Source organism: Eretmochelys imbricata, chromosome 28, assembly GCF_965152235.1.
Source record: "Eretmochelys imbricata isolate rEreImb1 chromosome 28, rEreImb1.hap1, whole genome shotgun sequence".
Lineage (NCBI taxonomy): Eukaryota > Metazoa > Chordata > Testudines > Cheloniidae > Eretmochelys > Eretmochelys imbricata.
In genome coordinates, this window is record NC_135599.1 from 3959635 (window position 1) to 3986734 (window position 27100).

Below are 27100 nucleotides of genomic sequence, written 5' to 3' on the forward strand. Positions count from 1 at the left end.
CTCTCTCTCTCTCTCCCGCCCCCCGGATCTGCGCATGCCCAGAGCCGGGCGACACCAAACTCTTCTCCGCCTCCAAGAGAGGCTCCAACGGCCCCGCACGAGCCAGGCAGAGCCGCAGCGCGGTTCTTCCTCCCTCCCCCGCCCAACGTCACTTCCACTCCCGGGAGACTCAGGGACTACACCTCCCAGCCTGCCCCGGGGCGGCGCCTCCGGCCTCTCCAGCCCAGGTACGGAGGGCCCCGCGGCCAGCCGAGCGGTGGAGGGGGAGTTGCACCGCCTGGAACAAGGGCTCTAGCTCCACAGCGCCCCCCAGCACCTGCTGCCCGGAGAGCGCGCGACCACCCAGCAGCGACACAGGCCCCGCCCCTTCCGCTGCTGGCCCCTCCCCCCCACGCTGGCTCGGCTCACCCGAACTGCGCATGCGCAGTGACCCTCGCTGTCGCCCCGGCCCGCTCTCTGTCCTCACTTGTCCTGCCGCGCGGCCGCCTGCTCCTCGGAGGGGTCACAAGGGATGGGGGGCGGGTGGCAGGGGCTGAGCAGGGGCAGAAATTTACTGGCCGGGGGGAGGATCAAGCTACTGTGGGGAGCGGCAGGAGAGGGGCTGAAGGGGAAAAGTCGGGGGGTGCGGGGACAAAGCCCCCGTTTCCGGAGGGGGAGAGGGGGTCATGGTTACCCCGTGGGATGAGCCCGCTGCTGTGCTCGCAACTATGGGGCGGGGCGGGGCGGGGGCAGGGGCGTTTTTAGTTCCCCTCCCAGGACGCGGCATGTCAGCCCCGGAGCAGGGGGCCGGTTCCTGGGGTCCCCATCCCTGGACTGTCCGTGCTCAGACCTATCTTATCCCAGTGCTGCGGGGCCACGTTCCTGCTGCAGCCCCCCCCCCCCTTCGAACCGCCCCCCCCCCAGATCCCCTCACGGCCCAGTGCCCCGCCCCACACAGCCCCAGCACTGCCACAACCGCACAGACCCCCCCCCCACTTCCCAGCACCCTGACACACATAGATCTCCCCCACTGCACAGCCCCCCAACACACACAAATCTCCCCAGTGCCCCCCACTCCCCAAAAACATGCAAACCTTCCCCACTTCTGAGCACCCCCCCCCAGAGCCTCTAGAGACCTACTCTCCCACACCCTGATCCCCCTCCCCCCATCCACAATAGCCAGCCCCAGTGGGAGGTGAGGGGCCAGATCCGGCTGTGTGGATTGGTTAGAGGGGTCCATAATGGGCCCCTTCCCAGTGTGGGCCTGGTGCCACAGTGCCATTGGCACCATTGTAAACCCAGGACTGACCCCAAACCCCCTCCCTGTTCTGGACGCCGCCAAAAAATATAAAAACCTGCTGTCCCTGGTGCTACTTTAGTGCTACAGAGACTTGATAGAGTGAAATAAATTACCTCCGTTCCCTCAAACTCTGTGAAACACATTTTGGGTATTTAAGAGAGTCTCTTATCATTGTATGTCTACATGAAGTCTCATAACAGTTCACAAATTTGTCTTATTTGCTGCTGTGATTCCCTGAATTGTGCTCTCTTCCTTGTAATCCATTTTAATTAGTTTTGCACCTTTAAAAATGTTATTTCTATTACTCTTATTACTCTGAACACTTTGTCATTTATCTGTGTTATCATTGTGCAATGCATGTCATGGTGCTCTTTATTTCTTATTTTAATAGCTAATGCTCATCAAAAAAAATTAAGTAGTTATTGGTTTTAGGAATTCCATCTGTGTTTCTATTATAGCACTTGGTATGGTTTTTGTACTTTGATTTGTAATTAGGAGTTTTTAATTCTACCTTTCTTTTTCTTTTAATAGCACAAATTTATTTTGTTTGGTCATATGACTTCCAGTATAACTGATATCCTGTCCTGTTTTCAAAAATTCCTTTGCATTTGATCCAGCAATGAGGATTGCCTTTTGCTGCATTTATTTTGACTGTTAATCCAGCCCTTAGTGTCCCATGTTCACACATCATTGCTTGTGTGTAGAAGTTGACTCACAAATATTCAGTGTGTGTATTAATATTGTGTCATCTTACATCCCTCCCAAGGGCAAAAATCTTCTGCAATAATGAAGGTTTGGGCTGATGAACAATGGCTACAAAACTTTTGGATGCTCAAGTCCATATTCCTGCATCTGTGTGCAAAACTCACCAAAATAAAAGCTACACTGACAAGGGAGAAGCAAATATAGATTGCAGTATGGGGACCTGCAACACCAGATTCTTATTGGTCAATCAGAGGTCCCTCTACTAAACCAAGGTGGAATGGATTTCTTTAATGTAAGTAGTGAGAACATATTGTTAAAGATCATTTCATGTTCAATGCTCTGTTAATACCTCTGTAGTCACAGAACAAAGTACTGTAGTATTACTGGGTTTCAGATGGTTGTCTCTTACAACTTTAAGTTTTCATATGTAAGGCGACTGTAGTCCCCTTACTAAAACTCAGTGGGGGTGTTTTGGTTAGCTAGTTCCCAGTACCAAAAGAAAGGGGAAGGGTCGATGGGAAATCAGGACCCTGAGACTGACAGTCCTCTGGAACAATGGGGAAAGGCCAATGCTCTAGGTCAGCCTGAGTGACAGGGGGGCCAGGCTAGTCAGGAGGCCTGGGGTTCCCGTCCTCCGTGTGAGCTGGAATTGCCTGGGTCAGACAGAGTGGGGCCAAGCTAAGAAGAAAGCAGGGTCCTGAGCTGGGCTGGGGAGCAGAGCTGTGCCAGAGCCAGAGGGGCCAGGAAAGCAGCCCATGAAGCAAGTCAGTTCTGGGAGCAGAGTCAGACCTGTGTGGGGAGCAGAGCTGCAGGAACCAGAGCCAGGGGGGCCAGAGAAGCAGCCCAGGGAGCTGGAGGCAGAGCAGCAGCAGCGGTAAGGAAGAGTGGAACTGGAGCTGTGGCACAGTGGTGGAGCTGGGGCTGGAACAGTCTGGAGCCGGGTGCACTGAGGGGGACCTTGGGCAGCGGGCCCAGCGTAGGGAGATGCCCCCAGCCAAGAGGCCTTGCAGGTCAGACTGGGGGGGGGGAGGGCGGTGGCGATGCTGGGAAGAAGGGTCCTGCCACCTAGAGCCTGAGAGCGTGTGGCCACCGCCAGAGCGAGTGTCCGAGCCGCAGCATCCCTGCAGCACAGCCAGGGCCTCAGAAGGAGCCTCGGACTTTGGAGAAACAGACTGAACTTCCCTGGCACTCCAGATACACTGGTTGTGATGTCCCCGTTCCACGGAGTGGGGTGATGTGTTTTCCTTTAACCTTTCCTATTTTTTCCTTATTTTTAAAAATTGATTTTGGTTGAATACATTATTTGCTTTCAACTGCATGTAATGATCAGTGGGGCAGGAAAGCGTCCCCGGAGAGGGGACACCCTAGCCCCTGTCCTAAGTGACCACAACAAGGTTGGGGGTTGAAACATAGACTATTAGGATTGGAAGGGACCTCAGGAGGTCATCTAGTCCCACCCCCGGCTCAAAGCAGGGCCAAGCCCCAATTTTTGCCCCAGAGCCCTAAACAGCCCCCTCAAGGATTGAACTCACAACCCTGGGTTTAGCAGGCCAATGCTCAAACCACTGAGCTATCTTGTTCCTCCCTCCCCTTCCTGGGCCTTTCTGTGGCCAGCAGAGCGCGGCCCCCCCCAGCCGTGTCCCTGTCCCGGGGCTCTGCCCGTTTCAGAAATCACTCCGGGGAACGATCCCCCCTAAACCGGGACAAGTCACTGTAGGTAAAATGATGGGACCGCCCCCCCCAAGGCGGAGATTTGAACTGGCCACGGGTGAAGTGGGGAGGAAACGGGTCCGGGGGGGGCAGAGCCCGTCTCAGGGAGGTGGGGGAAGGGGGGGGGTTACCCGGGCTGCTGCTCGTCGCTGCCGGGAGAGAAAGGGGGCAGGGCGGGAGCGGGGGGGGCCGGTAAAGCCGAGGGGATCTCAGCCCCCCCTTTCCCTCCCCGCCCCTCGGGGGGCCCCGGCTCTTCTCCCCCCCCCGCCATGTCTGGGCTGGGCTGACATTTTCCCTCCGCCCCTTTCCCCAGGTCTCCCCCCCCGCCCGGCCCCACGCAGGGACCCCGGGGGGGCTGGTCCACCCCCCGGACACTGGGGCAGAGTCACCGCCCAGCCCCAGGGCTCGCTCCGGTACCTGGAAGCTGCAGCTCCGCAGTGGGGCGGGCGGAGCCCGGGGCGGCCCCAGCGGGAGCGGGGCTCGGGGGGGGGGGGGGTGAATGAAGGTCTCCCCGACACAGACCCTTTGGCCCAGCCCGGCCCCGCCGCCGCGGGTGAGCTCTGCTTCTGCGCATGCCCAACTTTTCCCCTGCGCATGCCCAGAGCCGGGAGACACAAAACCCTCCTCCGAGTCCGTGAGAGGCTCCAACTGCCCCGCACGAGCCAGGCAGAGCCGCAGCGCCGCGCGCGCCTTCACAGCCGGGTTCCTCCTCCCCCCTTGCCCAACGTCACTTCCGCTCCTGGGAACTCAGAAACTTCCTCTCCTAGCCTGCGGGGGGGGGTTCTACCGTCTCCGGCGCAGGTAAGGGAGAGGTTCAGCAGCTGTTCCTGCGCATGCTCTGTGGGAGCCCTGCTCATCCTCCCTGAAGAACAACGTCACTTCCGCTGCTGCCTCCGTATGACCTGGGAGCCGCGACTGAGCAGCTCTGCCCCCCCCCCGTCTCTGCTGGGGGGCCCGTCATTAACCCCTCCGTGCCCGGCCGGGGGGGGCTTTCTGCAGCTGGGACCAGCCCCCCAGGCAGCCCCGGGCTCTGCCCGCAGCCGGAGCCCCCCGGTGAGTGAGAGACCCCGGGAGGGGGGAAGCGACTCTCTGCCCCCGGGGAACCGGGGAGAAACCTCGGAGCTGCCTCAGCCCCAGCGGAGCCGCCGCCAGGATCTGCCCCCGGCCCCGCTGGGATGGGGGAGGGCAGAGACTGGGGCCCGGCGGGGGGGTCCCCTGGGGGGAGGGGGGTGTCCGGCGGGGGGGGTTGAACTGTCTCTGTGCAGCCAGGAAATTCCCGGGGGGGAAGTGGGGGCGGGGGAAGGGGGGGAGTTAATTGGATCCTGTCCCTGTTTGTGCCACTCGCCTCTCAGCCCCGATACAAATTCCCTCCGGCTCGTCCCATTTTCTCTCTCAGCATCTCACACGTGGCTGCAAACTCCGGGGCGATTCCCCCCCTTTCCCTCAAATGATCCGCTCTCTCGTCTCTCCTCATCCTCCCCCCCCCCCCCCCCCGGTCTCTCCCTAATTCTCAAATGTCCTTTTAAAATCTCCTCCAATGAGGGGATTTTCCCACCCACTTTACCGGCAGCGATTTGTCCTTGTTTAGTTGGGAAATTGTTGCCCGGAGTCATTCCTCAAAACCTGGCTGCCCCTGGAGTGGGGGTGGGAGGAGATGCCGGTTCTCTACCAGGGCGGGGAAGGGAGGAGCAAGTGTCCCCCATGGGCACTGCCCCAGACCCCGGGTTCCCAGTCCCACTTGCTGCCCCCGAACTGCCACACCCAGCTCCCCCTCCCTTGCCCTCTTCAGTCAGCTCCTCAGAGGGCTCCCTGCTGCCCCCGTGAATGGTGGGGGGGCCATCACTTTCTGTTTATGTATTGGACTGTCATATAAAATCCCTTCAAACAGTCCCTCTTTTCCCTTTAATTATTTAATAGCAATATAAAATCCCCTCCGATCTTGGTGTTTTTCTCTCATGTTTTCAATTGCATAGTTTGACACTTTTTTCTGCAAATCTCAAAGATCCATATAAAATACCCTAAACATTTTCCCTACTTTTGTCTAGTTCTAATTGAATATGCCCTGAGATTTTCCCCTGTCTCTCTAATTATAAAATACTAAGAAAATCTCAGATTTACATCTTTTGTCAGATTCTTGAACATGGATATAAAATGCTTGCCAATGTTGCCCATGTTCTCTCTATTCATTTATCAAATATTCATGTGAAACACGCTCCAATTTTGCCTCATATCAACAACTGATATAAAATCTCTCTGATTTTCCATTTTCTTCTCTCTAATTTACAAAAATGGATTCAAAATCCCTCCGATTTCCACCCTTTTTCTCATTCATTTCTGAACATTGATTTCCTATCTCAGGTTTTGCCTCTTTCTATGTCATTATCAAATGTCAATTAACAATCCTCTTGGGTTTGGGGCTCTTCCACATGTTCCTAAATCCCTGCAACTTCTCCTTCCTTGGAGGGAACCTGTTGCCTTGAGTCGTTCTCCAACCTGGGGATTAAATTGCCCAGTGATGATCATCCCCCCTTCTTTGAGAATCATTTTTTCCCCACTTTACGTCTGCTAAATGTTTGCCTATGAAAGAGACCAGCCACATATTTAATACACATCAAAGCCAGAGGCCTCCCCCTGTTTGGGGGGTCAGCTGCTGGTAGGAGAGTTGGCTGGACCCTTTTCTTTTCTCCAGCTGGCACCAGATGAGGAGGTCATTCAGAGTGCAGCGTGGGTTCAGAAGTATCCCAAACCCCATGACAAATGGTCTCTGTGAGAGGTTGCTTCCCACAGTGCTAAGATGTAGCCACTTCTGGGGTGGATCCCTGGTGGCTATTATTTGCTAGTGACAGGGCATGGAAATTTCTTACCTATTTTGGCCCTCCATGCCTTCCATTACCCTGTTAAAGAAGCATCCCCCAGGGCTCCTTCTGCCTGTGTGAATGGCCAGCAGTGGGCAGTGATGACATCCTATCCACTTGTCACACACTGTGACTGTGTAGTGCCCATCTTTAAAAAGGGAAGAAGGAGGCCCTGGGGGGAGGGAAAGCTCAGTGGTTTGGGCAGCTAAACCCAGGGTTGTGAGTTCAATCCTTGAGGGGGCCATTGAGGGATCTGGGGCAAAAATTGGGGATTGGTCCTGCTTTGAGCATGGGGTTGGACTAGATGACCTCCTGACGTCCCTTCCAACCCTCATATTCTATGATTATATGATTCTATGAATTACAGGCCAGTCAGCCTCACCTCAGTCCCTGGAAAAATCATGGAGCAGGTCCTCAAGGAATCAATTCTGAAGCACTTAGAGGAGAGGAAAGTGATCAGAACAGTCAGCATGGATTCACCAAGGGCAAGTCATGCCTGACTAATCTAATTGCCTTCTATGATGAGATAACTGGCTCTGTGGGTGAGGGGAAAGCAGTGGACATGGTGTTCCTTGACTTTAGCAAAGCTTTTGATATGGTCTCCCACAGTATTCTTGGCAGAAAGATAAAGAAGTATTGGCTGGAAGAATGGACTATAAGATGGATAGAAAGCTAGCTACATCAACGGGTAGTGATTAACGGCTCCATGTCCAGTTGGCAGCCGGTATCAAGCGCAGTGCCCCAAGGATCGGACCTGGAGCTGGTTTTGTTCAATATCTTCATTAATGATCTGGAGGATGGTGTGGACTGCACCCTCAGCAGGTTTGCAGATGACAGTAAACTGGGAGGAGAGGTAGATATGCTGGAGGGCAGGGATAGGATACAGGGGGACCTAGACAAATTAGAGGATTGGGGCAATAGAAATCTGATGAGGTTCAAAAAAGACAAGTGCAGAGTCCTGCACTTAGGACAGAAGAATCCAATGCACCGCTACAGACTAGGGACTGAACGGCTCGGCAGCAGTTCTGCAGAAAAGGACCTAGGGTGACAGTGGACGAGAAGCTGGATATGAGTCAACAGTGTGCCCTTGTTGCCAAGAAGGCCAATGGCATTTTGGGATGTATAAGTAGGGGCATTGCCAGCAGATCGAGGGACATGATCGTTCTCCTCTATTTGACATTGGTGAGGCCTCATCTGGAGTACTGCGTCCAGTTTTGGGCCCCACACTACAAGAAGGATGTGGAAAAATTGGAGAGAGTCCAGCAGAGGGCAACAAAAATGATTAGGGGTCTGGATCACATGACTTATGAGGAGAGGCTGAGGGAACTGGGATTGTTTAGTCTGCAGAAGAGAAGAATGAGGGGGGTTTTAATAGCTGCTTTCAACTACCTGAAAGGGGGTTCCAAAGAGGATGGCTCTAGACTGTTCTCAATGGTAGCAGATGACAGAACAAGGAGTAATGGTCTCAAGTTGCAGTGGGGGAGGTTTAGTTTGGATATTAGGAAAAAGTTTTTCCCTAGGAGGGTGGTGAAGCACTGGAATGGGTTACCTAGGGAGGTGGTGGAATCCCCTTCCTTGGAAGTTTTTAAGGTCAGGCTTGAGAAAGCCCTGGCTGGGATGATTTAGTTGGGGATTGGTCCTGCTTTGAGCAGGAGGTTGAACTAGATGACCTCCTGAGGTCCCTTCCAACCCTGATATTCTATGAGCTAACACTGTTTGGGGGGCGGGGGGAATGCGTGTCTGTGTGGGGAGATTGCAGCTGGAGCTGAAGGGGCATTGTGGTAGTGGGAGGCCTCTGGGTGACTGGGCAGGGGGTACCCTAGTCAGGTTGGTGGGTTCTGGAGGTTTGGGGTTTCAGGAGGTAGTTCTGATGTGTCCAGCGCTAAGGCTATGGGTCCTGGAGGTGGGTGTTGCAGGAGGCCTGTTGGCCACAAAACAGCGGGGGTGGGCGACTCTTGGGGAGTTGGGGCAGGTGGCTAGATGGTGCCTGGTGCTGTGCAAAGGGCTATGTCTGAGCTTCACCCGCTGGCTCCTGGGATCGTTGCCATGCCCAGTACACAGAGGTGGGAGGGTGGAATCTCCAGTGCTAGATCAGGGGATGCCAGGCAAACAGCGTGAGGGGTCCTGCTGTAAAGCATCAGGTGGTCCCGCTGGGAGGAGGAGGGGGTCCTAGGCAAACGGCATGGCAGATCCTGATGGAGGACAGGCAGGGGTCCTAGCAGGCAGTGGGGGAATCCCAGGCAAGCAGTGAGAGGCTGAGTTCCCAGTGCGGGGGTCCCTTTGGGGTGGGGTCCCCTGGCTGCTGGGGGCTCTTGGTGAGGGAACCCTTTGGGATTCTGAGGCTTGCAGTGAAGGTCTGGTGGGGGTTCCCTGGCTGCTGGGGCCCTGAGGGGCATCTGGGGTACCTGGTCATGGACTCTGGGGGCTGGGTCCCTGGGAATATCTGTGGCATCCTGGCAAGGGGGGCTGGGCTCTTGGTACTGGGGGGTGTCTGGGGGACCCTGGCTGTGGGGGCTGCTACTAACCATGCTCCTTCTCCCTGATCAGCTTGTGTCAGAATCCTGGCTCCAAGCACTGCCTGTCATTTCTCAGCCATGCCCAGTCACTGTGGTAACTTTCTATCCACTTATCAAACACCGATTTTGCTTTTCTCCTCTCTTGAAAACTGCAGGAACTTCCGGTTCTGTGGGGAAAATTCGTTCCCTGAGTCCTTGTCCTAGATCTGTGGGGTGAGGGAGGTGGGAAGGGGGTTAGCATTGCCACACAATGATCTCTTCCACAGTATTCTGGACTCACTGTTTCTGAAATCTGGTTTCATTGAGACCATTGTTACTCCAGAGTCACTGCATGAAAAGACAAGGAGTGACTCCAGATGGACAGTGGGCCAAATGAGATGAGCAATTCTCCCTGTGAGGAGGTGCTCTCATTCGCTGCTCTCCCCATAGAGCTAAAGGAGGGAAGGCTGCTCAAACGCTCTGTCCCTCTCTGCTCAGGATATTGGGGTTCAGCTCCCTGGGTCACACGCTGCAGCCTCCATTTTGATCTGGGAGACCAGGCTTCAGAGCTGCTTCTCCCCTAGTGGGGGTTCTGTGCTGTGAAGTGATGTTAAACCTTCTTCTCTGTCTGGCCGAGGTGATGCCTTTCTCCAGCCAGTACTAGCACCGTAGGGCAGTCCTGGGCCCGTTAATGCTAAATTCTCAGCCACGGACTCCAGGTAACTGAAAGACCTCAGGGAAAGTGCTGGGAACTGGCATGAAATTGACTCTCCACAAACAGCCCCTCCTCATTTCTCCTCCCATTAGCAATTGCCAGGAGTAAATCCAGCATGGGAGAGCAAAGAACCTAGGAATGGGACTTTCTCAGCCAGAGGGGCAGGGAGAGAGGGCAGGGGAAGGAGAGACTGAAAGGGGCAGTGGTAGAAATGAGTGGGGAGAGAGATTTCCAGCTTTCTAGTCCACCCAGACATATGTATTGCAGCATCTCTTGTTCACTGGAAAGTGATTCTGCCCAGGGAAGGATCAGAAAGAGGAAAAGCCAGTTCCTGACTCCATATTCCCCCTGCTGGGGTGTGGCTGCCCTGGGGTCCATGTCCGAGGGAATCCCCCACAGTGACTCCTTTGGTTCTGCTCTTTTCTAGCATTGTGTTCAGAGACTTTGTTACGGGGTGAGGGAAGGGAGGTTAAAATATTCTCTGTGGGCTTAGCCTAGCAAGAGGGGCCAGGTCTACACTGTAATAAAGTGATCAAGCATTTTTGCAGCAGGTATGTCTCTCTGCAGGGAAAGGGCCTGGGGGAATCGTGATGTGAAATTAACTAAAGCCTGTTCTGAAACGTCCAGAATGTCCCTTCTCACCCAGCCAGGCTGCAGAATGACGTCCATGTTTCGCTCCAGCTCATCCCATCCTCCCGTGGGACAGGGGAGAGAAATGACTGCAGAGGAGCCAGGTCATGAAGGGATTATCGGGGGGTTCCTGGTGGGTTCCTGAAGGAGGGAGAGGGACAGCAAATACACTGGAGATGGGAAGGTTTGCACCGTCTGGTTTGGAGGTTGGAGTGGGGCAGGAAATGCCCATGGTGGAGAAAGTGAGGAGGAGAGAGGGTGGCAAAGCTGCTGGGAGTTGTTTAATAAGTGGCCTAGATTCTAGGAACAGACCCATGAGGTTCGGAGGTGGAAATGCCCTCATTTGTGAAACAGAAAATAACTCACCTACATGGAGCTGGGAAAACTGACCAGACTCATAGCGTTGGAGCCTGACCTGACTAACCAGTGGCTGCTGAGACATATGTTGGGGGCACCCACCAGTCAGACTTAGGGGAGATACCCCTTCCTCATATCCAGCTCCTCACAATGAGCGGGGTGTTGGGCTTCCTACCAGGGAGCTCTCCCTGGACCCTGCTAAGGGCTCCATCTCCCGTATCAGTCTGTGGCTAGTAGGTGTGTGATGGATCAGCTGGGAGAGAGGAGGGGCTCTCTCTTTGTCCCCTCACCCTGGTGTTTCCTGGATGCTCTGAGCGTTGTGGGGGGTTGGAACTCTTTTGACAGCGAGCCTCCCGGAGCTCCAATTTGATTGGCTGCTCTCCCCCACGACTAGTGGGGCTGTGAGTGGGGCAGCAGGTACTGAATGTGGGACTCTTGCTCTTTCAGGGGCTGGTGACCTTCAAGGAGGTGGCTGTGTATTTCACCAGGGAAGAGTGGGCTCTGCTGGACCCTGCTCAGAGAGCCCTCTGCAGAGACGTCATGCAGGAGAACTATGAGAATGTGATCTCGCTGGGTAAGGATTCCTGTCCCCTCATTTCTTGGAAGGGGAAATGAAGAGACATGGTTTAGGCCACCCCCACAATGCCACCTCTGCTGTGTCCTGTTTCAGCATCACCCCAACATGCCAGTGACACACACACGACCAGCAACCCTCCCCTGCTGCAGAACGCTTTGGGAACAGAGCACAGGAGCAGTATCACACGGTGTCTAAGATCTCCTGTTTGCTCAAGTAAAACGGAGGGTCAGGTTCAGCATAGTGAACAGAAGCTTCCGACCTCTGGCCTTCTCTGAAACCCTGTGCCTACTCCACCCAGACCAGAATGTGCTTGGGGTGAAACAAGCAGGCTGCTGGAGTCAGAGCTGCTGGTCCAGGGTTACTGATCACGCAGACACTCAATGCGTCCTTGAATGCTGGCGGGGGGTATCCAGAGAGGGGAGCTCCAGCAGCAGAACATTGAGTCTCACCCAGGATTACAGATGACACAACTCCTCACTGATCTGGATTGTACCCCAGTGTGTGAAAATGCCTTAGGTTGGTAGTGAAGCTTCTTGATACATGGAGAGTCTTGCCCTTCCCCCCCCCCCCCCCCCATCGCCATGTGTAAAAGCCACAATCTCTCTTCTCTGCAGGCATCTTAGATTTTTTAGTCCCTCATTGTAAAGTCACATGACCCCAATTCTCATTTTTCACATTCTGCTTTTCCAGTCTAATTAGAGTCTGTTGCTCCTGAATTATTGCTTCTAATTTCCCAGTGTTCTCCACAGCCAGGGATTTTCCTACTCCTTCCCATTGCACTGGACTCCTTAGATTCCCTAGCATATAAATCCTGCCATACTGGGTCAGACCAAAGGTCCGGCTAGCCCAGTATCCTGTCTTCCGACAGGGGGCCAGCACCCGGTTCCCCAGAGGGAATGAACAGAACAGGTGATCGTCAAGTGATCCATCCCCTGTCGCCCATTCCCAGCTAATGGCAAAGAGATGTTAGGGACACCATCCCTGTCTGTCCTGGCTAATAGCCATTGATGGACCTGTCTTCTGTGAGTTTATCATGTTCTTTTTTTGAACCCTTGTCTTGGCCTTCATGACATCCTACAGCAAATAGTTCCACAGGTTGACTGTGTGTTGTTTAAACCTGCTGCCTATTAATTTCATTTGGTGATTCCTAGTCCTTGTCTTATGAGAAGGAGTAAATAACACTTCCTTGTTTACTTTCTCCACACCCGTCATGATTTTATAGACCTCTCTCATATCCCCCATTTGTCCCTTTTTAAGCTGAAAAGTCCCTGTCTTTTTCATCGCTCCTCATACAGAAGCTGTTCCACACCCCAGTCAGTTTTTTTACCCTTTTCTGTACCTTTTCCAATTCCAATAGATCTTTTTTGAGATGGGGCGACCACATTTGCACACAGTATTTGAGATGTGCGCGTACCGTGGATTTATATAGAGGCAATATGGTATTTTCTGTCTTATAATCTATCGCTTTCTTAATGATTTCCAGCATTCTGTTCACTTTTTGACTGCCGCTGCACACTGAGTGGATGTTTTCAGAGAACTATCCACAGTGACTCCAAGATCCCTCTCTTGAGTGGTAACAGCTAATTTAGACCCCATTATTTTGTATGTATAGTTGTGATTATGTTTTCCAATGGGCTGTAATATGTGCTATCCTGACATCTAGGACTGCTGAGATCCTGCATTCAGTAATATCCCTGCCCTTCCTGTTCCCTTTCTCCACTGAAACCCACCAGCCCATGCTTACTGTTCCCAGCTTCCCCAGGACTTTCTCATTGTCTCTGGACCTCTGTGTCAGCAAAAAGCAGTGCCAGGGAGACTTGCCGTCTGTCTGGAGTCTTCAATTTCTGGGACATGGATTTACTTTCTGTGTGTTTTAGGAGACTCTTTGAAATTGAGTGTCTGTGACGTTAACCACAGTACAATCTGTACTGGTGAACTGCTGTGTCCCCTCAGTTCCCCAAGTTGGGGTGCCTTTTACACTGCTTTACTGTGAGAACAGCCACTCCTGGGCAGTTAACACTGTCACGGAGTCCCTGGGCAATGCTCTGGAACTGCTCCCCACGAAGCCAGTCAGGATTCTGGGGAAGTCTCCTTTCTGTGAGCAGACTGTCTTCAGGACACAGCTTCCACCTTCCTGGGTCTGACCTGGGAGCATTCAGCATCCTCTGCCCCTCCGTGTGCTTCCCACAGCAAGTCCGCCCAGGCAGGGTCCTGGGGAAGCCAGAGGGTCCTGCACCCCAACTTTGCAGCCAGACATGACTCTCAGACAGCCAGTAAAACAGAGGTTTATTACATGACAGGAACGTAGTCTAAAACAGAGCTTGTAGCTGGGCCTATTTTGAGGGGCAGTGAGCCAGAGAACCACATCTGTACTTCCCTCCATGTCCCCCTCCAGCCCCAAACTCCCTCCCCCTCCAGCCCCTCCTCCTCTGGGCTTTGTCCCTTTCCGGGCCAGGAAATCACCTGATTCCTTTGTTCTCCAACCCTTTAGCTCTCACCTTGCAGAGAGAAGGGCCCAGGCCATCAGTTGCCAGGAAACAGGGTGTTGGCTATTCTCTGTGTCCAGACCCCTGCACATACCTGCCCTCTAGGGCTCTGCAACGATAACCCTTATCCCACCCCCTAGATACTTAAGAACTGCATAGGGGAAACTGAGGCACCCCCCACAATATTCAGAGGAAACATTAAGAACAGTTCCGCTTCATCACAAACACACAGTCTCCAGCACGTATCTCGCTCCCAGCTACACAGTATTGAGTGCTGATAGACAGTGACTCACAAATTACAGTGCAGCACCGGAGAACCCCAGAAAATTCTCTGGACCCAGACTTTCCTCCAGAAATGTGCATCTTTCACTGTCCAGCCCTCTACTGAACAACGCAAGCTCATATGAAGTCTGTCATTTCATCAGTGGAAAATGACATGCCCCAGCCTTGTTATCCCAAATGGAGTTTCCAACACACTTTAATCCAAACACACTGGTTAGATAAAACTATAAAACAAGATTAACTACCAAAAAAAAAAAAAGATTTTAAGTGACTACAGGTAATGAGGCATAAAAGTCAGAATTGTTTACAAAAGAAATGCAAGATAAAACACAAACTAACGTCTAACTTAACAAGCTAAAATGGATTCAAAGCAAATGTTTCTCTAACCATATGCTGAGACAGGCTGACTCTCCTTTCAGCCAGGACTCCCCCAACTCACCCCCTACTGCCCAAGTTCAGTTTTCCAGGAGTTGTCATGAGCAGAGGGAAAGGGGGGAGAGAGAGTCTCAAGCATTTTCCTCACCTCTTTTTGTAATTCAGTCCTTTGTACTAGAAACAACTTCAGCTCTCAGCTTAGTCATGGTGACAGGCTGTCTGTTATGGATATGAGCTTCAAGTGGTCCCTGTGGTGGAATGTAAATGTCGTCTTCACACCTTACCCCAGCCGGAGAATGGCTGTTTGACCAGCTGTTTGCCTTGCTGTCTCTGAGGAACTGGTCTGTGAGTGTTCCCCAGAATTGTAACTTTTTCAGTAATATCACACAATAAAATCTCATAACTTTACATTCAGTGTTGCTACACATTTTAACAGGAGGATAATATTCAGTCGATTATGCGTTTTCAAATGATACCTCACAAGCCAGATTGTGTACAAAATTCATCATCATTTTCTAGAAGAGTGAACAAAGGGGTACAGACGGACACAGTGTCTGTCTGTGTGTGTTCCCAGCAGATATGTGGGGATTTCAATCCCTCATAAGCATTGTTTGGCATCTTAAAGGACCTGGGAATTCACTGGTTTACTGAGTGTGACACTGTATGGAATTGAGACACTTCATGTTGTTATTATTTTATTATTAACACTAATATGATAAGATTGCAATGAATCGTGCTAGATATGCCATGTAAGGTGTAAGTGAAAACGTTATGATTTTTCAAGTATGATAATTTTGGTTCTGTTTGTATCACCTTTGTATTGTGAGTTATAGATATGTAGGGTATATCTGCATTTCCAGATTTGTGCAGTGTTTCTGGGTGACACACCCAGACATATTGGCCTCAGCACTGCCTAGCCTGTTCGATGGTCCATCCAGGGTCATCAGCTGTACAATGAGCCTGTGGAAAGGACCAAGGGGATACACCTATTGAGTCACCAAGACATGCAGGGGTATGCCTGTGTACTGAGAACTCCAAGGCCTTTCCATGCCATGTGCTGCAAAGCTTGTGTTTGGGACACAGGAAGTACAAGCCACATGGCAAAAGGAATATAAAGGCAGCTGTATCATCTCCATTTTGTCTTCAATCCCTCTTCCTATCTCTGGACCAACTTCGCTACAAACTGAAGCCTGAACAAAGGACTGAATGACCCATGCAAGCTGTGGATGCGTTCCAGACGGACTTTCAAGCCAGCAACTCACCAATACTGCTAAGAACTTGATATATTCATTTCGGAATGTATCTGACTGCTTGTTCCATTTAACTTTCTGTCTGTCTGTCTTTCATTTAAACCTTTAGTTTAGATGCTAAAGGTTTGGCTGGCAGCATGTTATTTGGGTAAGATCCAAACCTATAGTGACCTGGTACTGTGGCTGACCCTTTGGGGTCAGAAGAACATTTTGTCTATCTGCGCAGAGTTTTTAAATAACCTCTCACTATACTGGACTTAGGTGTTGATTGGGAGTCAGAGAACTGGAATGCAATAAAGGGGGCTGTGTGATTTCTTTTTTCAGCTTCTCGATAACCAGTGTGGGTGATCGGAAGCACTGTTTGTGACTGGTCGGTGAATTTAACTTCAGTGTTAATCACCAGTTTTAGGAGCATCTGCTCTCCCTTTTTCAGCCTCCCCTGACCTTGGCATTTTCAGTGAGGACTGCCCATGGCACACCAGGTCACACTAAGCACTGGAGTTAAATTAATAGAATGTTTTTTATGAAACCAATTGAACTCCTTTGTTTTCTTTCATCTGAGCAGGGTTTCCAGTTTCCCAACCTGATGTGATCTCCTGGCTGGAACAAGGGGAAGAGCCATGTGTCCCAGACCTCCAGGGTTCGGAGGAAAAAGAGATCCGGAGAGCACCCTACACAGGTGAGGAAACATTAAACCAACTCAGAATCTTTAAGTGCTTCAAGGAGACATCTGGGATGTCCTAAAAAGCCCTTGGGTGGTCTCTCATTTCATTATTGTCCCTAGCAGGGGTTGTATCCTCAGGGTAAATATAACTCATGGCTTTCTGTAGATCCTAGCAGACACCAGGCAGTAGCTTCCTCCCTTTCCCCTGAGAATTGGAATGGGATGTGAAGGCTGAATTGATCCCCCTTCTCTCCTATTTGGGGGAAGATTTTGGGGGAGTTCAGTCCCTGATTTTTATTTGACCTGTCTTCAGCACTCTTTTTGGTTTGGTCTTCCCCTTTCCATCCCTGTTTGGGGTTTCTGTCTCTGCCACAGCAGGTGATGCAATGGTATGTGAGAAAGAGGAGCAGAATTCTCAGCAGGAAAATGTTGAGCAAGTGGATAAACACAGAGACTTATCGCAAAGACCAAACCAGAATGTGTTCAGGAGTCATGAGCAGGGAAAATCCTGTGAGATTCAGCACAGACCAGAAAGAGAGCAAGGAAACCAGCCAGGGGAGAAAGTGGGTAAATTTATTTCCTGTTGGGGAACTCAGAAGGGCCTCAAGGAAACCACAACACAGCAGGAAATCCTCAGGGGAAAGAGCAATACATGCACTGAGTGTGGGAAAAACTTCACTCACAGATCAAGCCTTTCTGTTCATCTGAGAATCCACACAGGGGAGAGGCCCTACAAATGCAGTGAGTGTGCGAAAAGCTTCACTAGCAGCTCACACCTTTCTAAACATCAGAGAATCCACACAGATGAGAGACCCTATGAATGCAGGGAGTGTGGGAAAAGCTTCACTCAAAGATCAGGCCTTTTTCAACATCAGAGAATCCACACAAGGGAGAGGCCCTATGAATGCAGTGAGTGTGGGAAAACCTTCAATCGCAGCTCGCACCTTATTACTCATCAGAGAATCCACACAGGAGAGAGGCCCTACGAATGCAGTGACTGTGGGAAAAACTTCAGTCACAGATCAGCCCTTTCTGTTCATCAGAGAATCCACACAGGGGAGAAGCCCTACAAATGCAGTGAGTGTGGGTTAAGCTTCACTAGCAGCTCACATCTTTCTAAACATCAGAGAACCCACACAGATGAGAGACCCTATGAATGCAGGGAGTGTGGGAAAAGCTTCACTCAAAGATCAGGCCTTTTTCAACATCAGAGAATCCACACAGGGGAGAGGCCTTATGAATGCCGTGAGTGTGGGGAAAGCTTCAATCGCAGCTCGCACCTTATTAGTCATCAGAGAATCCACACAGGGGAGAGGCCCTACGAATGCTGTGAGTGTGGGGAAAGCTTCACTCAAAGATCAGGCCTTTTTAACCATCAGAGAGTCCACACCGGGGAGAGGCCCTATGAATGCCCTGAGTGTGGAAAATGCTTCACTAGAAGCTCAGGCCTTTCTATTCATCAGAGAATCCACACAGGGGAGAGGCCCTATGAGTGCAGTGAGTGTGGGAAAAGCTTCACTCACAGGTCACGCCTTTTTCACCATCAGAGAATCCACACGGGGGAGAGGCCCTACGAATGCAGTGAGTGTGGGAAAACCTTCAATTGCAGCTCGCACCTTATTAGTCATCAGAGCGTCCACACAGGAGAGTGGCCCTATGAATGCAGTGAGTGTGGGAAAAACTTCACTCACAGATCTGCCCTTTCTCTTCATCAGAGAATCCACACAGGGGAGAGGCCCTACAAATGCAGTGAATGTGGGAAAACTTTCAAATGCAGCTCGCACCTTATTAGTCATCAAACAATCCACACAGGGGAGAGGCCCTACGAATGCACTGAGTGTGGGAAAAACTTCACTCACAGATCAGCCCTTTCTGTTCATCAGAGAATCCACACAGGGGACAGGCCCTACGAATGCAGTGCGTGTGGGAAAAGCTTCACTCAAAGATCAGCCCTTTCTGTTCATCAGAGAATCCATACAGGTGAGAGGCCCTATGAATGCACTGAGTGTGGGAATACCTTCTCTCGGCACTCAGCACATGTTAGCCATCAGAGAATCTGCAAGGGAGATCAACCACATAAAAACCTCTAGGGCTATCTGTACTTTTTTTCCCTTTAATACTTTTCCTGATTCCCACACACAGTAACTTTTAAAGCCATTTGAGCTGTTTGCAGTACCATTATCCCTCAACTTGTCCATATGAGTGGGCCATTTTTGCCTTTTGCAGTTCGCCCTCTTTTGTGGTGGACCCATTTGTCCTTTCTATTGTCCCATAAGTAATTTGAGTGTGCCCTTCCTATCAGGAACCAGGGAGCATCACATTTATACCCTTCCTCCTATTGCAAAGTTATTGTTAAATCTGTATCATTGGTGACTCTATTATTGCCAGTTCTCACGTTGCTCTGGGTTGTGCTGAGGAGCAGTTATATTGGGAACTTTTCAAATTACATGTAAATGAAGAGGAGCAGGGGCGGGAAAAAAAGTGTAATTTCAGCTTCTGTGACACTGGAAGGAGACGGGGTTTCTCAGAGATTCCCTCCTTCCCCATCACTGCAGAACTGTTACCTCCTGTCTGAGCCAGGCAGAGTTTATTTTCATCACATTGTATCCCTCCACTTCTCAAAGTGTCATGTGATCATAGAATCATAGAACATCAGGGTTGGAAGGGACCTCAGGAGGTCATCTAGTCCAACCCCCTGCTCAAAGCAGGACCAAACTCCCATTTTTGTCCCAGATCCCTAAATGGCTCCCTCAAGGATTGAACTCACAACCCTGGGTTTAGCAGGCCAACGCTCAAACCACTGAGCTGTCACTCCCCAGTGATGAAGCATTCTCTGTTGTCTGCGCTTGGAGACGATGCTTTGACTTCTTTAATCCTATATCAGAGTTGCTATGACTGGAGATGAAAGTGTCAAAGACCTGGAAGGGGAATTCAAATGGATCCCAAACAGTGTGATCATTTGGAGTTTAAATCCCAGGTTCCATCTATTGGTAAAGCCACTTCTGGCAAGGTGGCTGTTTTCCCCTCATTATGGGGATGCTAGGATACTAAAATTTTTGTAAATAACATAACTGACCATTGAGACAGTGCTGAGTGAAGCAGGTTTGAATGGATCAGAGGAGAATGTGATGGGAGAATCTCTTGTTCTGATTCTGAATAATCCAATGTAACCTGCTCTGGAATTTCACTTGACACTTTCATTGTCATTTATTCTCTCTCTCTCTCTCTCTCTCTCTGTGATGTGGGTTTCTATCTTTCCTGAAGGCTTTTTGGCCACCCAATTGGGTATTCAGTTCTGACAGGATGTAGCCCAGAATTATTGGAGAATTTAAGACAAATGACCGTTTGATAAAGTCCTCATTTATCACTTTAGCTTTGCTTTTTTTCCATCCCTCCATGATGACATGGAGAAGGTTCACGTGCAGTTCTGTCAATAAGAGAGAACTCTCCAATTTACTGGACATGCTAACAAAGACACAGCCGTGCTTTAAAATCTCCACTCGGAAACGGTGAACAGCAGAACCCCAACTAATTGAAGGAAGTGCATATGGTCACAGTGTAGTTCAATTGTTTAAGAGAATATTGTCTCAGATGATCTGGGGAGAGAATTCAATGGTAAGTGATTTTGAACTAGGCTAAATGCCCATGTGTTTGGTTCCCAAAGCACTTGTAACCTAGGCCCTACAGAAGATCTCTCCTAGCTAATCTTATGGTATGGGAAATGCAACCCTTCATGACGAAGATGTTGAGGAAATAGAAGTGAGTTTTTTGTTGAATTTATCCTTTGTAGGTGTTGAAGATGTGTGTAAAATGAAATCAGTGTTGAAAATGTAATAGATTCAGAAAAATAGCTATTTTTGAATAGAAACTCCAGCTCTGGTAACTAATGGAGATTCTGATCCAGCCCTGTATCCAGTCCATTGCCTGGACCTGTGCTACCGAATTAAAGAAAAGCTGGGCATGGTTTGGGAAGCCATTCCTCACTAACACTGCTGAGATTTTGAGTGGTTTTGTAAAGGATTCTACTTCAGAGAAGTGTAAATTTTACATTCACCAAGGCCAAGGATTTGCAAAGAACTGGGGTTGAAAGAGTCCACACCCAGTTCTTGGTTTCCACCCCAGTGAAGGAAGCTCTGGTGACCAATGACCCAAGGAAAATTGTTTGTACGACTCCACTTCCTAGTGCAGTGTCACTGATTACAGTTCCAAAGGATGCCACGGTTAGATTGAGAACAGTCATCCTTCCCTGTTTGGATGCAAAGAGAGAGTGCTTCATAGGACATTCCTTCCCCGTGGATCCCAAACTGGCTGCCTGATTGGGTAATAAGGACTTTCAGGCTGTAGAAATGATGGTAACCAACAAGGCAATGAATTTGTCAGGCTCCAATTTCAGACTTCAGGATACATGCATATTGAGCCCCCATTCTATGGTTTTGTGTCTGATGCGATGGGTACACAATAAAGCTGATGTAGCTGCTCTTCTCTAGCACTGGTATTACAGACACTATAAGCCAATGGGAGAGAGCTCTCCTGTCGGTCTTGTAGTCCAGCCACCACAAGTGGTGGTGGCTATGTTGGCAGGAGAAACTCTCCTGCTGTTGTAGCCCTATCTACACAGAGGGTTAGGGCTATGTAACCGTGTTGCTCAGCTGTGTGGATTTTTCACACCCCTGAGCAATATAGTTATCCGAAAAAATGTCTTTAGTGTAGACCAGACCTTAGTTTTCTGTTGTGTTTTATGCATTTACATTACTTCTTTACCTCGTCCTCCTTTGAAAGATTAAAACAAAAGGTAGGAATAAATGATAAATTTTCAGAATGGAGAGGGGTAACTAGTGCTGTTCCCCAAGGGTCAGTCCTAGGACCAATCCTATTCAACTTATTCATAAATGATCCAGAGAAAGGGGTAAAAAGTGAGGCAGCAAAGGTTGCAGATGATACTAAACTGCTCAAGATAGTTAAGACCAAAGCAGACTGTGAAGAACTTCAAAAAGATCTCACAAAACTAAGCGATGGGGCAACAAAATGGCAAATGAAATTTAAAGTGGATAAATGTAAAGTAATGCACATTGGGAAAAATAACCCCAACTGTACATAGAATATGGTGGGGACTAATTTAGCTACAGCTGATCAGGAGGAAGATCTTGGAGTCATCGTGGACTGTTCTCTGAAGACATCCATGCAGTGTGCAGCGGCAGTCAAAAAAGCAAATGGGATGTTAGGAATCATTAAAAAAAGGATAAAGAATAAGACAGAAAATATCATATTGCCTCTATGTAAATCCAAGGTACGCCAGCATCTTGAATACTTTGTACAGATGTGGCCCCTCATCTCAAAAAGATCTACTGGCATTAGAAAAGGTTCCGAAAAGGGCAACTAAAATGATTAGGGGTTTGGAACGGGTCCCATATGAGGAGAGATTAAAGAGGCTAGGACTTTTCAGCTTGGAAAAGAGACTAAGGGGGGATATGATAGAGGTGTATAAAATCATTAGTGGTGTGGAGAAAGTGAATAGGGAAAAGTTATTTACTTGTTCTCATAATATAAGAACTAGGGGCCACCAAATGAAATTCATGGGAAAACAAATAAAAGGAAGTTCTTCTTCACTCAGCGTACAGTCAACCTGTGGAACTCCTTGCTTGAGGAGGTTGTGAAGACTAGGACTATAACAGGGTTGAAAAGAGAACTGGATAAATTCATGAAGGCTAAGTCCATGAATGGCTATTAGCCAGGATGGGTAAGGAATGGTGTCCCTAGCCTCTGTTTGTCAGAGGGTGGAGATGGATGGCAGGAGAGAGATCACTTGACCATTACCTGTTAGGTTCACTCCCTCTGGGACACCTGGCATTGGCCAGTGTTGGCAGACAGGATACTGGGCTGGATGGACCTTTGGTCTTCCCCAGTATGGCCGTTCTTATGTTCTTGATTCGAGTATGTCTGTGGTTAGTGACGTTGTTGTAGATTGTTCATTTCGTGCCATGACAATTCAGACAGTCCCTTTCCCACTCATATCTCCAGCACATCAGTGATTCCAATAGAGCCTGCAGCGTATTGTCGGGAAAAAATGTGTTGACAATCGGAAAGCATGATAGGAAAATCGGTATTGCGTGTTTACCCTATGCTCCCTTGGTCAGCAGCTTTTGGCTGGTGTACACACTTCAGTGCCACTTCTGGTGACAAAACTGCCCTGTTTTGGTGACCAAATAAAACCACCTCAGTGAAAGGCCAAGAGCTTTTTGAGGTAAACTTAAAGCAAGAAAGCACTCGTGTAAACGCTGCTGTTCCTTATATTACCATAACTGGTCTCCACTAGTATCCCCCAATGGCCCCTCATTTTGTCCTAACAGCTGGTAAAGAGTGTGGGGCCCTCGAAACCCCCCTGTTCTGGTACCCCTAACACAGAGCTAGGCAGGCAGCAATGTGTGTGTGTGTGTGTGTGTGTGAGAGAGAGAGAGAGAGACTGCTGTGTTGATCCAGTGAGGGAAGTGGGGGCTGACGTTGAGGCTGTCCCCCTCCCCCTGCCTCAGTAAAGGGGTGTCCCCCTCCCCCTGCCTCAGGACTGGTTGCTTCCAGCAGCTCTCTGAACTTATAGCCTGCCGACACTCGCTCTTTCCCAACACACACAGTCCCCCCCAGCACACACGGTCTCTCCCCACACACACACGGTCTCTCCCCTGCCACGCTCATTGCAGGTGAAGAGCAGCTGGCGATCGAGTCGGATGCCCACGGAACGAAGGGACAGAGAAACCCGCCTCCTGGTGCTGCGCAGGCCCATGGGACCCTGCAAACCCTTCCCAAAAGACCCTGCGGCCGGTGGCACGGGGGGATAGCCACCCACCGTGCACTGCTCTGTTTGCCGATGCATGAGCTGCTGGCGTGGATGCGCTCTGGTGAGGCCCCTCGGACTGGCACCGGTGCAGCGGGGTGGCGTTTGACGGCCGTGGGCAGCTGCTGGCGGAGCCGGGCGAGGAGCGGTGCCAGCCGGGGGCTGTCTGCGCCGACGACGGGGGCCATTTGTACGTGGCCCTGTGGGAGCTGTACAAGGTGACAGCATTCAGGCCGGGCGGGGAGGCGCTGGGGCCCTTCCTCACCGCCCGGCACGGCAGCGAGAGAGCCCAGGTGGCCACCGTCACCGGGGACGGGCACTTCGCCGTGGCACTGAGCAACGGCACCGTCCATGTCTTCCGCATCCAGTACCCAGGTCAGTGAGTGGGGGGGGGGGGGGGGAGCTGAGAAGAGTATGTGTGCATTCCTGTGTGTGCATTCCTGTGTGTTTTTGTGTGTGTACATGCATTTGTGTGTGTGTACATGCATTTGTGTGTGTGTACATGCATTCGTGTGTGTGTACATGCATTTGTGTCTGTGTGTGCGTTCCTGTGTTTTTGTGTGTGTGTACATGCATTTGTGTCTGTGCATTCTTGTGTGTACATGCATTTGTGTGTGTGTACATGCATTTGTGTGTGTGTACATGCATTCGTGTGTTTTTGTGTGTGTACATGCACATTCATTTGTGTCTGTGTGTGCATTCCTGTGTGTTTTTGTGTGTGAGTACATGCATTTGTGTCTGTGTGCGTTTTTGTGTGTGTGTGTACATGCATTTGTGTCTGTGTGTGCATTCCTGTGTGTTTTAGTGTGTGTGTGTGAGTACATGCATTTGTGTCTGTGTGTGCGTGTGTGTGTGTGTGTGTACATGCATTTGTGTCTGTGTGTGCGTGTGTGTGTGTGTGTACATGCATTTGTGTCTGTGTGTGCGTGTGTGTGCGTGTGTGTGTGTACATGCATTTGTGTCTGTGTGTGTGTGTGTGTGTGTACATGCATTTGTGTCTGTGTGTGTGTGTGTGTGTGTGTTTTAGTGTGTGTGTGATCTGTGAGCGGGAGTATTGGAGGAGTGTGTGTGTGTAATGAGTGTTTGTGTCAGTGTGAGATACACAGGTGAATGTGCACTGAGCGTGAGCCTGTTCGCACACTGGTTGTGGCTGAGTGTGCGAGGGATTGCCCAATGGTGGGCATGCTGGGCTGCAGGGGGGAACACTGGTTTGTGGGATCCTGGGAGAACGGCCCCTGAAGGCACCAGACCCAAACTGGCCCCCCCACCAGTTTGTACCAATGGGCGGGGGGGGGGGAGAGGAACAGGGATCCAGCCAAGCGATATGGGGCCCCGGCTTCACAAAAACTCAGTGGGGCCTAGCCCCCTCATGGCCCCCAGGGGTGGCACAGTGGCCCCTCCTGGCTCAGCCTGGCATTTTTCTGGGCAGGGTCCCAGGAAAAGGTGGGGGGGAGACTGGGGGGAGACCCCCCCCATTCCTGCCCCTTCAGTCCAACCCACTTTCTCTCCACCTCCAGCTCCCAGTGCCACAGACCACACCCTGCCTGCCCCCATGTCCAAGGCAGACCCCTCCCCCAGGCTCCTGTCTCGGGGGCTAGCAGGCAAGACCCCCCGAACACAGAGACCCCCCCCGCCCCGAGGGCTGGGATCCTGGCACCCGCCCCCTGGTGCCCGGAGCTGGTGGCGTCTCAGTGGGGCTGGGTGTGAGGGGCTTGGAGGGGGGCACAGGGAGTTCTCCCCCCCACCCCCGGAATCAGGCCCTGCTGCACTGGGCTCGCCCAGGAGCCACTGTCGGCTGGGTCTGGGAGGGGGGCACCGATGGCTTCTGTAGGGGCCTGGCAGGGGGGCTGTCGGTCTCTCTGTCCGACCCGCCCTGCGTCTCGGGGTGTAAAACCAGAACGACCCGCCAATAAACAGAGTTGGATTTTATTCTAGTGCTGGTGACTCTATCCTGGGGGGGCACCAGCAGGGGGACTGTGCTGGGGGGCTGGCGGGGGAGCCAGGAGATCAGTTGAGGGGCTGGGATCAGTCCATGAGGGGACAGGGGCTAAGGAGGGGCAATGGGCTGCAGGGAGCAGGTTGAGGGGCTGAGGAGGGGGCGGCGGGCTCAGGAGTGGTGATGGGCTACAGGGAGTAGGGTGGGGGGAAATTGGGGGGCTGGGCTGCAGGGAGTGGAGTAGGGGGCTCAGGAGGAGGTGGGGCCTCAGGAGGGGGCAGGGGGATTGGGGGGCTCAGGAGGGGGCTCAGGGGCTCGGGGGGGAAGGGGCTTGGGTGGCCTCTGGAGGGGGCAGGGGGCTCAGGAGGGGGCTTAGGGGGGAGCAGGGGGCTTGGGGGGCTCAGGAGGGGGCTGAGGGGGCAGCAGGGGGCTCAGAAGGGGGGATGGGACTCAGGAGGGGAGAGCGGGGGCTCAGGAGGGGGCAGGGGGTCAGGAGAGGGCTTGGGAGGGGAGCAGGGGGCTCAGAACAGGGGCAGGCAGGGGGCAGGAGGGGGGCTCAGGAGGGGACTTAGGGGTTCTCAGGAGGGGGCAGGGGGGTCAGGAGGGGGGCTCAGGAGGGGGCAGGGGGTTTCAGGGACTCAGGAGGCGGGACCGGAGGGCTCAGGAGGGGGGCTCAAGATGGGTGGGGGGCTCGGGGGGGCAGGGCACTTGTGGGGGCTCAAGAGTGGGGTCAGGAGGGGGGTTAGGAGGGGAGAGCGGGGGCTCAGGAGGGTGGGCAGGGGTCAGGAGGGGGGAGCAGGGTGCTTTGGGGTGCTTGGGGAGGGCTCAGGAGTGGGAGCAGGGGTCTCAGGGGGAGGCTCAGGCGGGGGGAGCAGGGGGAACGGGTTCAGGAGTGGGGAGTGGGTCTCAGGAGGGGAAAAGGGGTCTGAGGAGTGGGGACAAGGTGCTTGGGGGCTCAGAAGGGGGGACTCAGGAGAAGGGCTTGGGGGGGCAGGGGGCTGAGGAGGGGGGATCAGGGGGCTCAGCAGGGGGGCTCAAGAGGGGCTCAGGAGTGGAGGCAGGGGGGCAGGAGGGCGCTTAGTAGGGCGGCTCGGCAGGGGACTCAAGAGGGGTGGCGGGGTGGCAGGAGGGGCCTCAGGAGGGCACTTAGGGGAGCCCAGGAGGGGGGAGCAGGGCACTCAGGAGGGGGGGCAGGGGGCTCAGAATGGGGGGCAGGGGGTAGGACGGGGAGCGAAGGCTCAGGAGGGGGTGGGGGGCAGGAAGCTCAGGAGGGGTGCTCAGGAGGGAGCAGGGGACTTGGGGACTCAAGAGCAGAGAGCAGGGGCTCAGGAGGGGGTTCAGGTGGGGGGGTTGGGGGGAAGAGAAGGGCTCAGGAGAGGGCAGGAGGTTCGGGGGCAGGGCATTGGGGAATGAGGATGGGGAAGTGGGGGCTCAGGGGGGCAGGGCGCTTATGGGGGCTCAGGAGGGAGGTCGGGGGGGAGTGGGGGCTCAGGTGGGGGCAGGGTGCTCAGGAGGGGAGCTCAGGAGGGGGCAGGGAGCTTCGGGGGGGTCAGGAATGGGGATGGGGGCTCAGGAGGGGGAGTGGAGGTCAGGAGGCTTGGTGGGCAGAGTGCTTGGGGGGCTCAGGAGGGGCATAGGCTTGGGGGGGCAGAGCGCTTAGGGGGAATCAGGACGGGACCTCAGGAGGGGGCAGCTGGGGTTCAGGAGGGGGCAGGGGGCTTAGGGGAGCCAGGAGTGGGGAACAGGGGGCTCATGAGGGGGGAGGGAGTTCAGGAGGGGGAGCAGAGAGTTAGGAGGGGTCGGCAATTAGGGGGCCTCTGGAGGGGTCAGTGGGCTGGGGGGGAATCAGGACAGGGCCACAGGAGGGAGCACAGGGGGGTCAGGAGAGGGGATCAGGAGGAGGCAGGGGGCTCAAGAGGGGGGACGGGGATCAGGAGGGTCTGGAGGGGGGCTCAGGA

General features: G+C 52.4%; 2 protein-coding genes across 4 annotated transcripts in view; one reads left to right on the forward strand and one right to left on the reverse strand.

Annotated features, from left to right (window-relative positions):
• Positions 1–27100, reverse strand: part of LOC144258246 (uncharacterized) — a 640730-nt gene that overhangs the window by 33438 nt on the left and 580192 nt on the right. The window lies entirely within an intron of this gene.
• On the forward strand, positions 4473–25107 carry LOC144258251 (uncharacterized). 3 transcript variants are annotated; one of them, XM_077806673.1, is made up of 6 exons: positions 4633–4747; positions 6917–7402; positions 9682–10522; positions 11194–11320; positions 16282–16395; positions 16756–20367. In XM_077806673.1, exons 3-6 carry the CDS (start codon positions 10313–10315, stop codon positions 18468–18470), a joined length of 2166 nt encoding a protein of 721 aa, XP_077662799.1. In that variant the 5' UTR covers positions 4633–4747; positions 6917–7402; positions 9682–10312; the 3' UTR covers positions 18471–20367. The 3 variants fall into 3 exon arrangements, with proteins under 3 accessions (XP_077662798.1, XP_077662799.1, XP_077662800.1); XM_077806672.1 differs by lacking the exons at positions 6917–7402; positions 9682–10522 and adding an exon at positions 23073–25107 and having other exon boundaries at positions 4473–4747; positions 16756–18360; XM_077806674.1 differs by lacking the exons at positions 4633–4747; positions 6917–7402; positions 9682–10522; positions 11194–11320 and adding exons at positions 11341–14811; positions 23073–25107 and having other exon boundaries at positions 16759–18360.

Excerpts from the sequence above, each read along its gene's own strand:
- LOC144258251 (XM_077806672.1), top strand. The coding sequence starts at position 4,592 with ATGACCTGGGAGCCGCGACTGAGCAGCTCTGCCCCCCCCCCGTCTCTG. Across the intron at positions 16,396-16,755 it reads CCGGAGAGCACCCTACACAG|CAGGTGATGCAATGGTATGT; the intron begins GTGAGGAAACAT and ends TCTCTGCCACAG. Across the intron at positions 18,361-23,072 it reads TCATCAGAGAATCCATACAG|GTGAAGAGCAGCTGGCGATC; the intron begins GTGAGAGGCCCT and ends CGCTCATTGCAG.